Consider the following 13,517-nt stretch of genomic DNA (forward strand, 5'->3'; position numbering starts at 1 on the left):
CCCAAGATATTTTATAACTATAGTTTTAATTAGAGTCACTTTTAAATTGCAATATGAAAGGGCTAATAATTGAAGAATACTTAATTTATTGAGCATAGAAATTGGAACAAAATAATTTTAGTTTCATCAGAATAGTTTTCAAAAATATTATTAGAAGTTATTGAAACACATAGGAATCATTTATGCTATTCCTGAAGTTCTTTAGGAATTTCTAATTATGCAAATTCTAGAGTTTATGGCTATGGACTGAGTTTGCAATAATAACTACTAGTGTCATCTATTCTCAGTTCTGACTTCTTCCATGTTAGTTGGGCTAGTTTCAACAAAGATTACGCTGGATTTCAGCTTGCAATCTGATGTTTAAATAAAAAGAATGAAAGCTTTTGGGCAGCTGTCACAGTTTATTAATCCTTGCTGACGGCTTCATTCAGGACCCATGACCTAGTGCCATGTTGATGGCTTTTCCATGCTGCGTTTGGAAATGTTGGTAAATTATGCTAAATGTATGAATTGATTAGGTCATTTTTAAAGGATTAAGGATCTTTTTTTTGAGACTATGTAAGTAGCCAATAAAAATACAAAGACCTTCGCACACTACCAAAAATTCCTTCTTTTTTTTTTTTTCACTGGAGTAATAGAAAATATTAGGAACCACATTCTTCAAACAACAGTCTAGGTTTATTTTGGAACCAACAATTCTTGTCAACGACAAGTAGCAATTTAAATCAATCTGTACTTAGAAGAAATACACAACTGTAAGGGGGGAAGTCACAGTGAGAATCTGTTTCTTTATTTGCTATTGATTATTATTCTTGTAATCCATTCCATGGGCCACAGTTTCTATTTGCTTGGAATAATACTGTCACTAGGCCTGATGGCTCTTTTTATTCAACTTTATTTCTTAACATACACCATAAAAAATTCATTATTTTAAATACCTCAGAGCTCTCCTAAAGCATTCTATAAATTATATAATCACTCCAAATGAGTAAATCACAAGTAGTGGCTATTTGAGAACACATAGTTCAACCCTACCAATCATTTACACAGTAAACACATATTTAATGTCTTATCATTTGTGCTTAATTGCAGGATCCTCAAATGTCATATTTTACAATTATGTGTATAGTATATGTGATAGACATATATTTCTTGAAAATTTCAGACAATTTTGAGGAATATTTAGATGACACTCAATAATATTAAAGCTAATATATTGAATTTAAATTTAGATAAATAAGTAGAAGGGAATTATTCTTCTAAGCATAAATAAGAATGAGCACAGATAAAAAGTGAGCAAAATGGAAAAAATATATTTGATTTCTAAAGATTCACATTTTTAGTTTAGGTTGGTTTTCAGCTTTTTTATTCCTAGCCCCTTTTTTTTCAAATGAAGTCTACATAATTCTGATGTATACATTTTAAAAGTGACAATGATCTGGTTAAAAGAATCCCTTACCTGACTCCTTACCCTGTCAGCTTCTAATGTACTTCAACAGAACATCTTGAACTCCATGAAAAACTATTTGAGAACCTTGTAAGTGTAGCAAAGCTTGTGTACCAAGAAGTCATTTATATTCCCAACATTAGAGTTTAGTTTGATAAAGTCAGTATGTTGGATTTCACCATCTAAAATTATTCTGCCAAACAAAAATCTTAACAGTTGTTCCAGGGATATGAAAGGTCAGTAGACAGCTTTAGGAATGGTGCTAAGTCTTAAAATGAATGAATGAAAACAAACACATGTAGACTCGTAGAAAGAAAAAGGACAGCACTCTAGGAGAAGACCTTGAATATCTTCCTATCATTAACTTTGAATTTTTGAAGAGGTTTTTAAAGAACTAGGTCCACCTACGTTTTCAAGGAGAAAAAAAATACAAAGGACTAGACATTTGAGCTCAGCCGTTCTTAATTTATTTTTTAGTAACTGCATTTGTCATATCTTTTTACAAGTTTTGTTGGTGGTGATTTAAGTTATTTTTCCTCCTTAAAAGAAAAGTGTTTATTGTTGCCAAATTGCAGGTTTTCCTTCTAGGGTTATATCTATCTGGAAATTAAACCAGAGCTCAGCATTTTGACTCAAAACAACCATGCAAAAAAGAGCTAGGGACAAAAATCAAAGTGGAATTTTCAGTTGGTCAGGTCAACTTTGTGTGGCCAGTCTGTGTCCTTGCCATCTGAAAATAGTTAGCATTGGGAGCAGTCTGGAAGAGGTTAGTGGTGGTGGGGGGGGGGCGGGGGGAGAACCTATGTAATACTTTCAACAATAAAGATTTTTTTTTTAAATTAAAAAATAGTTGGCATTACCAATAATGATGATGGTGATACTGAATATTTTTAAAGTACTTACACTTGTGCCAGGCACATATTTGTTCTGTTTAATAGTGACAAAGTCCTATGAGGTAGAAGTTGTTTTATTTCCATTTTACAAATGAGGAAACTTAAACTTGAAAGCCTAAGATTACACAGCAATTCAATAGCAGGGCGAGATTCCAACCCAGGTCTTCCTAATTCCACAGTTGGAAACTGTGCCCCTCTGTCTTGCCTCTGAGTTTACGTTACCGTTAGATAGGAAATTTTGTAGAGAAAAAAGCAAATTTTCATTGTCATGGGAATAAAACGAGTCACTGAGCTTGAGATTGGTAGTCACAACGTATTCTATCCTTTAATTCTAAGTGGGGTTTTTACTTACCTATAACAGCGTCTTATCTCAGGAATCACAATAGGAAGGCACTGAAGGCAGAACATTAGCTAAGACTGTATGATTGTGTTACAACTGGCAAAATAATGAATCTCCATTTTACAAATGAGAGGTAACCTATTCCTACCTATTTCATAGAAATGTTGTGAGGACGGCCCTGACCGGTTTGGCTCAGTGGATAGAGCGTCGGCCTGGGGACTGAAAGGTCCCAGGTTCGATTCCGGTCAAGGGCATGCACCTTGGTTGCGGGCACATCCCCAATAGGGGGTGTGCAGGAGGCAGCTGATCGGTGTTTCTCTCTCATCGATGTTTCTAGCTCTCTATCCCTCTACCTTCTTCTCTGTAAAAAATCAACAAAATATATTAAAAAATAAAAAAAGAAATGTTGTGAGGATGAAATGAGATACTATCTCAGTGAACTTTTTATGGTTTTCTGGAGAAGGAAGGTACTAGTATATATTACTAGAGCATCATCGTCACTTTTGGTTATTATTTGCCAACCTTAGATGATTGTGGGGCAGAAAATTCTTTGTCAGATTATCTTACCTGGCAGTAGCAAGCATCAGAGAGTATAAGGATAAATTTGTGTGCCTCAGAAACATGAATGGAATATACACGACTTCTGATTTTAACTCTGAATTTCAAAACTACTCTCATCAGAAGAAACAAGAAAGAACCTACATCCTGTCTAGCCAGCAGGATAAAACCAAAGCTGCTCATAGTTTTTTGAATAATTTGTTTTAAATGGTGAGGGGAGAAGGATTGCTTAAGTGATAGCATAGACATATCCAGAGGACTGGATCCACAATGATCTTGTCAAACTCTGGCTGCAAAAGATATGGGATCCCTGCCCGAGGCGCAGTTCCACAAATGTTCCATGTAAGTATGGGAACTGTTCCATGCACATTTAGCAGATGGAGTAAGAAATATGGCCAAAAAATTAAAAACTGATCTTTGCGTGAGTCCTGGGGGGTCTGACATCGCTATTACAGCCATTGGATGTTTGCCTGAATAAGCCATTCAAGGATTGAATAAGAACCATATGGTCTGAATGGATGTGCTTAGGGACAGTAGCATTAACCAAAGGAGGAAATTTGATGAGCCCAGACAGTGCGCTAGCTGGTACTGTGTGTCCATGGGTCAAACGCCTACAAATAAATCAATATAACTTTAACCCAAAAATTTTTCTTTAGACATGGCATCAGCAATAGCACTTTGGACAGGCATTAGAGGGATGCCACATTTGATGAAATAGTAAACAAAGATTTAGACTGTAAAAACTTTGATAGCGGTATGGGCATTGTTATGGAACAGGATATCAATGATAATGAAAACCCAATCCTTGCAAGCTCTGATTGTGACCACAAAGAAGGTTTAGAATACTTGGTTTATTTCCAAAAGATTGATTTGATGATTCTACAAGATCCAGTTAGAGATATAGCCCAGCATTTAGACTTACATATATATATGACATCGGTTCTTAATATCTTTGTATGGGAAACACAGGGCTGGCTTAGACTAGGATTATTATAGACCCTTCTAAAGCATTGCTATATAATAGGACATTTGCAGCCTTAGATCTTAGAGTAGAATATAACATGTTTCAACTGGGTCCCAAACTATCTCTTAAATTGCTCTAGAAATTTCCATAGCATGGGATGACAAGTTCTGATTTAGAATTTGGGCTGGAATAAGCTTCAGCATTCCTGCACCTGGAGAGTGGAAAGATAAGGCTTTTAATAGTGCTGTGCTTCAACTTTTAACTTTTCTGACTTGGGAAGAACATTCTATATTGAATCACCAATATCCCTTGCTTTAAAATCTTAGGATTTCCTTAGAGATCTCTCATTCCAGATGCTGGCTAGACCCAGTGCTGGCTGTGGTACAAGATCTATAATCACATCCTAGAATGACTCTAGTTAAAAAATATGTATGTTTTCAATATTTAAAAAAAAACATTTTAAAAGTATACTCATCTTGAAAAATTTTTGTGGAATTCTGAAAAATTCTCAAATTTAGATTTTTAAATTTATAATGTATCTTGCTTGAAGACAAATTTCCTGATGTGGATTATGAAATTCAGCAAGAGATGTTGTTTAATAATTATTTCTTAGGAAAATTTTTAAAGCTTCACTGGAGTATATTGTCTTTCTAGATCATTTTTAAATATATTTGTTTTACTTTGAAGGAATGTGAAAAGCAGGAATTCTTGAACAATCTGAGAATTTATTCTTGGAATGTGATAGTTTCACTTTTACCTTTCTAAACCTGGTTAAACACACTTGAATTAGCAAAAAGAAGGCAAAATTATTTATCTGGATAATTTGGGCTGAATTAATATGACTGATATTTAGAATACATCACTAGATTAGATATAATCTTAGAGAATAAAGATTCCCATATGAAGATTTCACTCTTTTCTTTTAAGAAAAGAAGTAAAATTCTTTGGCTTTGAAAATAGAGCTTGTAAAGGTTTGGCAACTTCAGGCAAAGAAAAAAAAAGGATAAAAATAGAAAAGACAACACTCAAAAATTTCACCTTATGTGCTTATAGGATTTATATACTTCAGGTTGCTTTACTTAGTGTAATCTAATTATACTTGTGACTTACATTAAATCAGCATATATTGATTCATGTGATTATCTAGAAAATTAGCTCAAATAACTTTATCCATATGAAGTTTCCTATGGATTTCTTAAAGCAGTTGTTATTATTAAGTTAGATAAGTTTCTTCTCTTAAAAGCAAGTGCTACATCAAGATACTTGCTACTACCAGAGGAGGGAAGTAGCAAGAATTCCAAAGAGATCTCTTCCTATAAATACGAGGTGGGGGGAGGCTAAACAAAACACGAAAAGTCAAACAAGTCCTTTGATGTGTTTTTAACTTCTTTGAAGGTATGTCTGCACAGAAACAATGTCTAAAGTTGTCCTAATCCAAGCCATATTGGAATAGAAAACTAAAGTTAGTCCCCATTTCATAGTTAGGGAAACTAAAGAAAATAAATAAATGACTTGCTTTAAACCAAAGATACTGTTTGAATGAGAATTCAGGTCTGTAACACAGACTACACACAGAGTGAAGTTGTCCCTATACAGACTGAAGTTGTTAACATGTTAACTAGTTAACAAAGTTGTTAATTAGTTATTAAACTAGACAGTAGTCTCTTGTCAATTCGTAGATGAATGATACTTATATTATTATTATTATTATTATTATTATTATTATTATTATTATTACTAGAGGCCCGATGCATGAAATTCGTGCAAGGGCCTTGGCTCTGTCCCCCCACCCACTGCTGCCACAGGGGGGGGGGGGCTCTGCCGCCTCTGCTGCGGCCCCCACCCGCTGAGGCTTTGTCTGGAAGGAAGGATGTCTAGAAGGCCATCCAGTCTAATTAGCATATCACCGGTACGCTTTTATCATTATAGATGAATTCTTCTTTTTTAACCCATTAATCTTTGTTATTTAACTATCTGATATAATTGTCTATTATGTTATAATTTCATGGAATAGATATAATCAATAGGATGAATTTATGCAGTAAGAGGTTCTAGCAAACCAGTTATGAAATACTGTGTAAATGTGAAATAATCATGAGAATGGAGTAACATTTTATAAGCTGAATATTGTATTTATCTTTTACCTTAAGGATAGGTTTTAAAAGGAAAACAAAATCATTTGTGTGACTTCTTTTCCTGTCCTACACTTTGTGAGTCTCCAGGAAATGTATAACAATGTTATTAAATACTTTGGAACCTACATCTTTCTTATGTCTTTCACAATTCCTTTAGCCCCTCAAAATGCAGAAAGTGATTTTTTCTTTACCAATTATAAGAGTACCCAAGGAGGTCTGAAATAACATGTGGCTGTTCACTTATAGCTAAGTGGATTTTTTTATTTTCAGTCTCTAGTGTTATTTTGTACTTTATGTAGTAAAAACAGTTCAGTAAAGTATAGTGGAATATTATTTAATGTTTTCAAATATAGAATTCTACACCTCCAATAGATTCCCCCTTCCCCAACCGCGCCCCCCCCCCCCCCCCCACACACACACACACACACACTGATTTTTGTGTATTTTTGGACAGATAATTCCTTCTTTTCTAAGTGATGTTGGGCAAGTCAACCTGCCTGTAGACTCTGGTTTCCTCATCTGAAAAATGAGGTGCTTAGATCTCATGAATGCTTAAGTTCTTTTGAGCTTTAGAACTCTGTGCTTTTATAAAATGTAAACTCAAGCTTTAATGTTATTTGAAATCAATAATGCTAGATTTCCAACTTGAAAAAAAATAGACAAATTTTAACAGTTGGAGTTTTTAAAAGTGTTGACATTAATTGAAACCATGGCCCAAAGCAGTCATTGCTGGTCAATACTACTTTGTTCAGTCATTCTCAGAGAAAAAAATAGGTACAGGCTTAGATGTTCCTACACACAGGTACTTCTAATAACAAAAATGTAAAACCAGAGATTATTTGGCCTAATGTTGTGACTTTTATATAGGTGAAGGTCTAGCACAATCGGTGGCATATCATAATACAAATGATTGGACTTTAAGATCAATTAGGTAAGCTGTAAGCTGGCAGCTGGAACATGCTCTCCCTCTCCAGTGTACATTATCAGTAGTCCTACTCCAAGAGCTGATACTGTATTATATCGGTTCAGCCAGCAACCTCTGCTTCATCATTTTGGACAGATGGGTTGTTTTTTTCAGGGTAATTTTCATTGTCAAAACTCATAATCTTTTTTAATGTCTTACTTTAATATCTAATAGGTTAAGGCTCAGAATGTTCTGCCTTATAGCCAACCAAAATTTGAATTCTTCTTGCCTAATTTTTTTTATGGACAAATGATAATTGCTTAGCACTTCTCTAAAAAGTCTTTTATGTTGTCACAACTACTAAAACATTTACTCAGTGCTAACTACCAGGGAAAGAAAGGTGAATTTGACTCTCTTTGCCCTCCAGTAGTTCCAGTTCCTTCCTGACATGTAGCAACCAAAACAGAACACAGAATTCTAAAACTGAACTAACGTTGTTATTCAGTCAGCGGGTTTTTGTTGCTTATCTACTACATGCTCAGCACTGTCCTAGATAGAACATTCTGTGGTGACAGATGTGCTGGATCTGCTCTGCCCAACATCGTTGCCACACATGTGGCTGTGAAGCCCTGGAATGTAGCTAGTGGGTCCAAGGGACTGGATTTTTAATTAATTTAAATTTAAATAGCCACACTTGTCACATTAAGGTTTTTACATACTAACGAGAGGAGACAGACAATAATGGAGTAATTCGAAAAATAAACAGGGTAATTAAAGTAGTGTGAACTAAAACTATTACATCCTGGAGTTGCACTTTGGAATAAGGGTGGCCACTCAAGGAAAGAGCTCTCTGTTGAAATGACACTTGACCTGGGACTGAATGAAGAGAACATAGCGATGTAAGGAATTGTGAGAAGAGTATTCCCAGAAGGACCAGCAGATGCAAGTGCCTTATGGAGGGAAAAAGGCTTAGTGTTTGAGGAAAGGAAGGAAGGCTGGTGTGTCTGGAGCAATGTGTGAGAGAGAGTAAGGCTGGAGAAGGAGGCAGGGCTGGTTCCCATAGGCCACAGCTGACCAGAGTCTCTTAAGCAAAAAAAGAGACATGACGTGATAATATGTTTTTTAAAAAGATCTCTCTGAGTGCTTACTGGAGAACAGATTGGTTATAGGTAGGAAAAAATGGAAGTAGGGGGACCAGGTAAGAAGTTATTCCATTTGCCATTGGTAGCAGTGAAAAAGGTGAAAAGTGAAAAAATTCTGGATATATATAATTAGTATTACACAATGATTATTATTTAAGCATCACATATCCTAATCCCTTTATGTTTTAATATAAGGCTGAATTTTTATTTAGCTAGCAAACATTGCTGACAGTTACTCAACTCTAATGTTGCCTGTTGTTATTCATGTAAACAAATGACTTTTCATAGCATCAGTATGGTTTGTCAATGTTTGATGGCAATTCACAAAAATGCACCGATAAAAGCCTAGAAATGCTTGTTGTTGTTTAAAAGGCTTTCCTTTTTACCATATTCTGCAAGTAAGATTTATCATGTTAGAGTTATGAGCTGATTATTTGATGTCTGCATCTCGATAAATTATTCCTGGCTTTCTACTTATGTGCAGTATGTGTGGTTTATTGCAGAGAGTAAAGCTGAGAAGAATTCCAATACACATGTTCGTGCAGGGGCTATGCACATGGCTGGTCGGTGTACATAAGGGTTTTTTTGTACCCAGTCCCTAGTGTCTTGGCATTACTTTTATTATGTCTGCAGTACTCGTGTAGATGAAATGCCACAACACATTCTTTTACTATTGTAGCCTCAACCAGCCTTTTCTTTTAATTTCTTTCTTTCTTTCTTTCTTTCTTTCTTTCTTTCTTTCTTTCTTTCTTTCTTTCTTTCTTTCTTTCTTTCTTTCTTTCTTTCAGGAAAAAGCAATTACCATCATAAAAATTCCTTACTGGGGAACTTTCCATATTGCGTTATCATTCCATGAGTCTAATAATAGTGGGATATAAAGAAAAAAACTTTTTAATACTAGAATATCTAAAAAAGACTTTTGAGGTCTCCATAATGAGAAACACGAAAAGTCTGGAGTAGGTGAAATAGTAAGGGAAGAGAAGTAGACTCAAGTTTTTTAGACTCCTGGTACATGTTAGAGATTTTGCAATCATTGCCTAGCTAAAGATAATTTGCAAATCACACGCACCATCACCAATGTGTAAACACCGTTAAAGAACTATGTTATCTATTGGGAGAATGCTAATGCCTGTAATTGGTCATTGCCTGAACTTTGTGTATTTCTGTCCTGATAACTGTATCTGCCTAAAAGCTAATTCTGTGTTTTCTGTGCAATCTTGCAGTGGTGCTATCATGGAGATTGTGTTGCTTTTGGCACTTCGCACCCGAGCGTAGAAGGGGGCTGGGGTTCCTGGTCACTGTGGGGAAAGTGCAGCAGGACCTGCGGGGGCGGCGTCTCCTCATCCCTAAGACGCTGTGACAGTCCAGCGTAAGTAGCTAAAGTAAGCCGCAGCCAACAAAAAGACACAGTTGGAAATGATTCAAAGCTGTGGTTTCACATGTTATCTGTAAAAACGTTTCACTCCCGAGCCAAGTGCTTGTCTTCAGAACAAGCACTAGGCAAGGAGAGCGGAGGAGCCTTGTTAGACAGACTTCCCTTTTCTTCCTCGCCCCTTCCTATGTGACTAAAAATAAAAGAAAGGGGAAAAAGACAAGCATTGTGTATCTACCCCAGGTAGAGCCAGACTTCTTAATCTACTAATAATCAGATAGATTTCCTCTTCCAAAAACTACTGAATTATGGATGAATCCAGGTCTGGTCTTAGCTACAGTACCATTATTCCCAGGAAACCTAAGGTCTTTTCACATGTCACATAAAATTATTACTGCTACAGTAGTAGTAAAAGGACCAATGAGAGCCCTTCAAGGGTTGAAATGCCTTGATTCGCATCACAAATCACAATGAAAAGAATACTGGCCATGTGTTAAAATAGTTTCCTTTCACATGCCCCCCATTAATCATCTTCCGGAGTTGCCACCACTTTCCTCCCCATGGCTGTTTCATGCAGGTCAGACTGCTCCTCTCCCACCATCTTTTTCTCCAGCCGGAGCCCCTCTGGCGGAAGGCCAGCCCCATCAGTATTCTTTGCTGTGGTATTGCTTCTCCCTCCCACCACTGCCCATTGCAGGTGGACGGTTCCTCTGCATGGTCTTTCCTGCCCCTCTGGAGCCTGAACTGCTCCTTAGCAGCCACAGCAGGTCAGGGCTCACATTTTTGTCTAGAGCTCAGGTTGATGGCCTTCTTTCCCAACGCATATTTTGGTGCAGAACCAGGTGATGATATATCACTTCTGCTGTTTTCCTCTTTCTGGGGTAAAAGATGGTCTATATTTATTTTTCCCTCATTGTAATTCAGAATCCCTCTCTTTGGCTCCTCTCTCTAAATGTCTCTTTTCTTCTCTTTTTAGCTTGAAATCGTTTCCCTGGATATTAATTCTGTGTTTCCATTCTCCCATTTTCTATCTATTTTTACCCTCCTGCTAAACAGAGCTCACTCACTGTCACCTACGCATAAACCAGCCATGCTACCACCATCCCTATTACTTTGTTTTTGTCTGACCGACCCATTTTTCCCAAGCTGGTTCAAGCTGGGCCATTTGTTTTCCATGCTTAGAGTCTCCATTCACTGGCATTCAAAACGTATTCAAAATTGTCACTTAAATTATCCCATTGATTTCAGTAAACCAAAGTTGTAATTTAGACTTTGCTATTTTTAAAACAAGTACAGAATAATTAACCTAAGTTCAACTATAGGCTACTGTAGAATAATAACCAAAATTATAAAGCCCTATAATAATCAATAATATACCCAGATATTTAAGAGCATGACAGGACCTCTTTTAAAAGAACAAGTTAGCTTTCAAAAATAGTATTCAAATAATAGCACATGGCTCTCCCTAATGTTTAATACTTTAAAAATTAATTGATGGAAATAAAATACTTGACATCTTACGTTTTCATTAATTTGAGTATTATTTAAAGTATTTATATAATGCAAACCCATTTGATATTTAGATTTAACTTTTTAAAACTGTATATTTGAAATGAGATAGAAATTCATTTCTGCATTATTTACTTGGAACTGAAACTATTTCCAGAGAGTCATTTAGTTTCCTCTCCTGTTTTCAGTCTGGAAAAAAATCAAACTTTTCGTTCCCAACTTGGTGAACAAATAGCATCGGATGATGGGTTTGTTGAATATGATTTAAGTGGCTTTTCATTATAAATAACTGAATTTTAAGCTGGAACCTCAAATTGAACTAATCACCTCTTTACTATGATAATTAGGAAATACATTGATTTAATTGCATTTTCTTAATGTAAATCATGACAATTAACAGTCTTGTAAAGTTACTCATAGTAAATTGCCTTAATTTTAACATTCAACAATCCTAATCATTATTACTATCAGTCCCCAGCATGATTTTTTAAATAACTAATAAAATGTCCAATTTTGTATTTTCTTAAAGTAAATGTTAATATGTTTTCATTATTCATTATATGTACTTTCTATGTGGATAAATATAGTATATTCACATGTTAAACAAAATGTGTTTTCAGACCTTCAGGAGGTGGAAAGTACTGCCTTGGGGAAAGGAAACGGTATCGCTCCTGTAACACAGATGTAAGTAAAACCAAACTCTGCTATGAAAAATTACATTTCCCCCAGAGCAGGGAGATTTTTAAAAATTATAAGCTTTTTGATCAGAAATCCATATGTGTGATGGTGACATTCATTTTTATAAAGTTGTTAATAATGAAGGGAATCAGCCTCAGGTCTGTGAGTCCCATCAACAGGAGTCAAGAGGAAGAGCACCAGCACTAGAAGGAAATACCCTGTGCCCCTGAACTGCCCTGGTCCCCCGAACACTCACAACTTTACCATCGTTATGTTTCTTGAGTCCAGCACAATTACTATGCTCTTTATCCTGTTTCATATTTGCCACTGCAAGAAGCCCTTGACTCCCACATCTAATCCCATAGGCTCTGCATATCCCCTCTTCTGTTTCCTGCCCCTGGCCAGCTGCTGAAACTCTTCTGTGCCCTAAGGAATTCATGATCCACCATCAGCAAAATTCCTAACTTCTCTGAATTTTCCTTCCTTTCACCTTGTTCTAATGGAAATGGGCTCTCCTCTGGAGATACTGCTTCTTCTGCAGCTCTTCAAAGTTGGTTTTCTCCCTGGGCTCTTGAATGACTGGGTCTGAAAGTATGTTGACTATCTTCTTTATATCTCATTACTTCTTCCAGATAAAACGAAATAAGTGATGCCCTAACCAGTTTGGCTCAGTGGATAGAGCGTCAGCCTGCGGACCGAAGGGTCCCAGGTTCAATTCTGATTGAGGGCATGTACCACAGTTTCAGGCTCCTCCCCAGCCTGAGTCCTGGTTGGGGCCTGTATAGGAAGCAACCAATCGATGTGTTTTCTCTCACATCCATATTTCTCTCTGTCTTTCCCTCTCTCTTCTATGCTCTCTAAAAATCAATGGAAAAATATCCTCCAGTGAGGATTAAAAAAAAGCGAAATAAGCCAGGCAAAGAAGGACAAGTATCACATGATCTCACTTATATGTGGAATCTAATGAACAAAATAGATCCAGAGACATGGAGGCATGGAACAGACTTGAATCTCAGAGAGAAGGGAGGGAGGAGCAGGAAGAGATTAACCGAAGAACATACTTACATATATTCATAACCCATAGGACACAGAAAATAGTGTGATGAATGCCTGGGGTGGGTGGAGAGGGTCAAAGGGGGAAAAGGGGAGACATCTGTAATACTTTCAACAATAAAGATAAATTAAACAAAAAACACAAAACCACAGCTTTTACTTTCATGTCATCAGACCATTACCCGCTATCTGCACTCTCTAACCCTATACCTATTTTAATTCTTGGTTATGCCATAATTATGTAGATAATTTTCCAACACCTTCTAGATTTTTCCATAAGCATACAAACCTATTGTTACTTCTCCTCTCTTGAAAAAAACAGAAAGCCAGCCAGTTATTTTCCCACGTCTTCTCTTCCTTTGTAACAAAATTCCTCAAAAGTGTTGTCTATACTCACTGTACCTAATTCCTCTTCTCATTTTCTCCTAAAATTGCTCCTGTCAGGTTTTTGCCTCCATCATTCAACTGAAAATGTTCATGTCGTATCCCCAAAGTTCCTCCCCTGCTCTCTTAGCTGACTTT

General features: G+C 36.3%; 1 protein-coding gene across 3 annotated transcripts in view; it reads left to right on the forward strand.

Moving 5' to 3' along the window:
- ADAMTS6 (ADAM metallopeptidase with thrombospondin type 1 motif 6) overlaps nt 1-13,517 on the forward strand; it is a 213,140-nt gene that overhangs the window by 118,183 nt on the left and 81,440 nt on the right. For 2 of the 3 annotated variants that reach the window (XM_079784695.1, XM_079784696.1), the window contains exons 13-15: nt 9,607-9,752; nt 11,453-11,512; nt 11,885-11,948. In XM_079784695.1, coding sequence (XP_079640821.1) covers nt 9,607-9,752; nt 11,453-11,512; nt 11,885-11,948 — 270 coding nt within the window. The remainder of the gene's footprint in view (nt 1-9,606; nt 9,753-11,452; nt 11,513-11,884; nt 11,949-13,517) is intronic. The other variant, XM_079784697.1, reaches the window with a different exon arrangement.

Source organism: Cnephaeus nilssonii (genome assembly GCF_951640355.1).
Source record: "Cnephaeus nilssonii genome assembly, chromosome: 2".
Lineage (NCBI taxonomy): Eukaryota > Metazoa > Chordata > Mammalia > Chiroptera > Vespertilionidae > Cnephaeus > Cnephaeus nilssonii.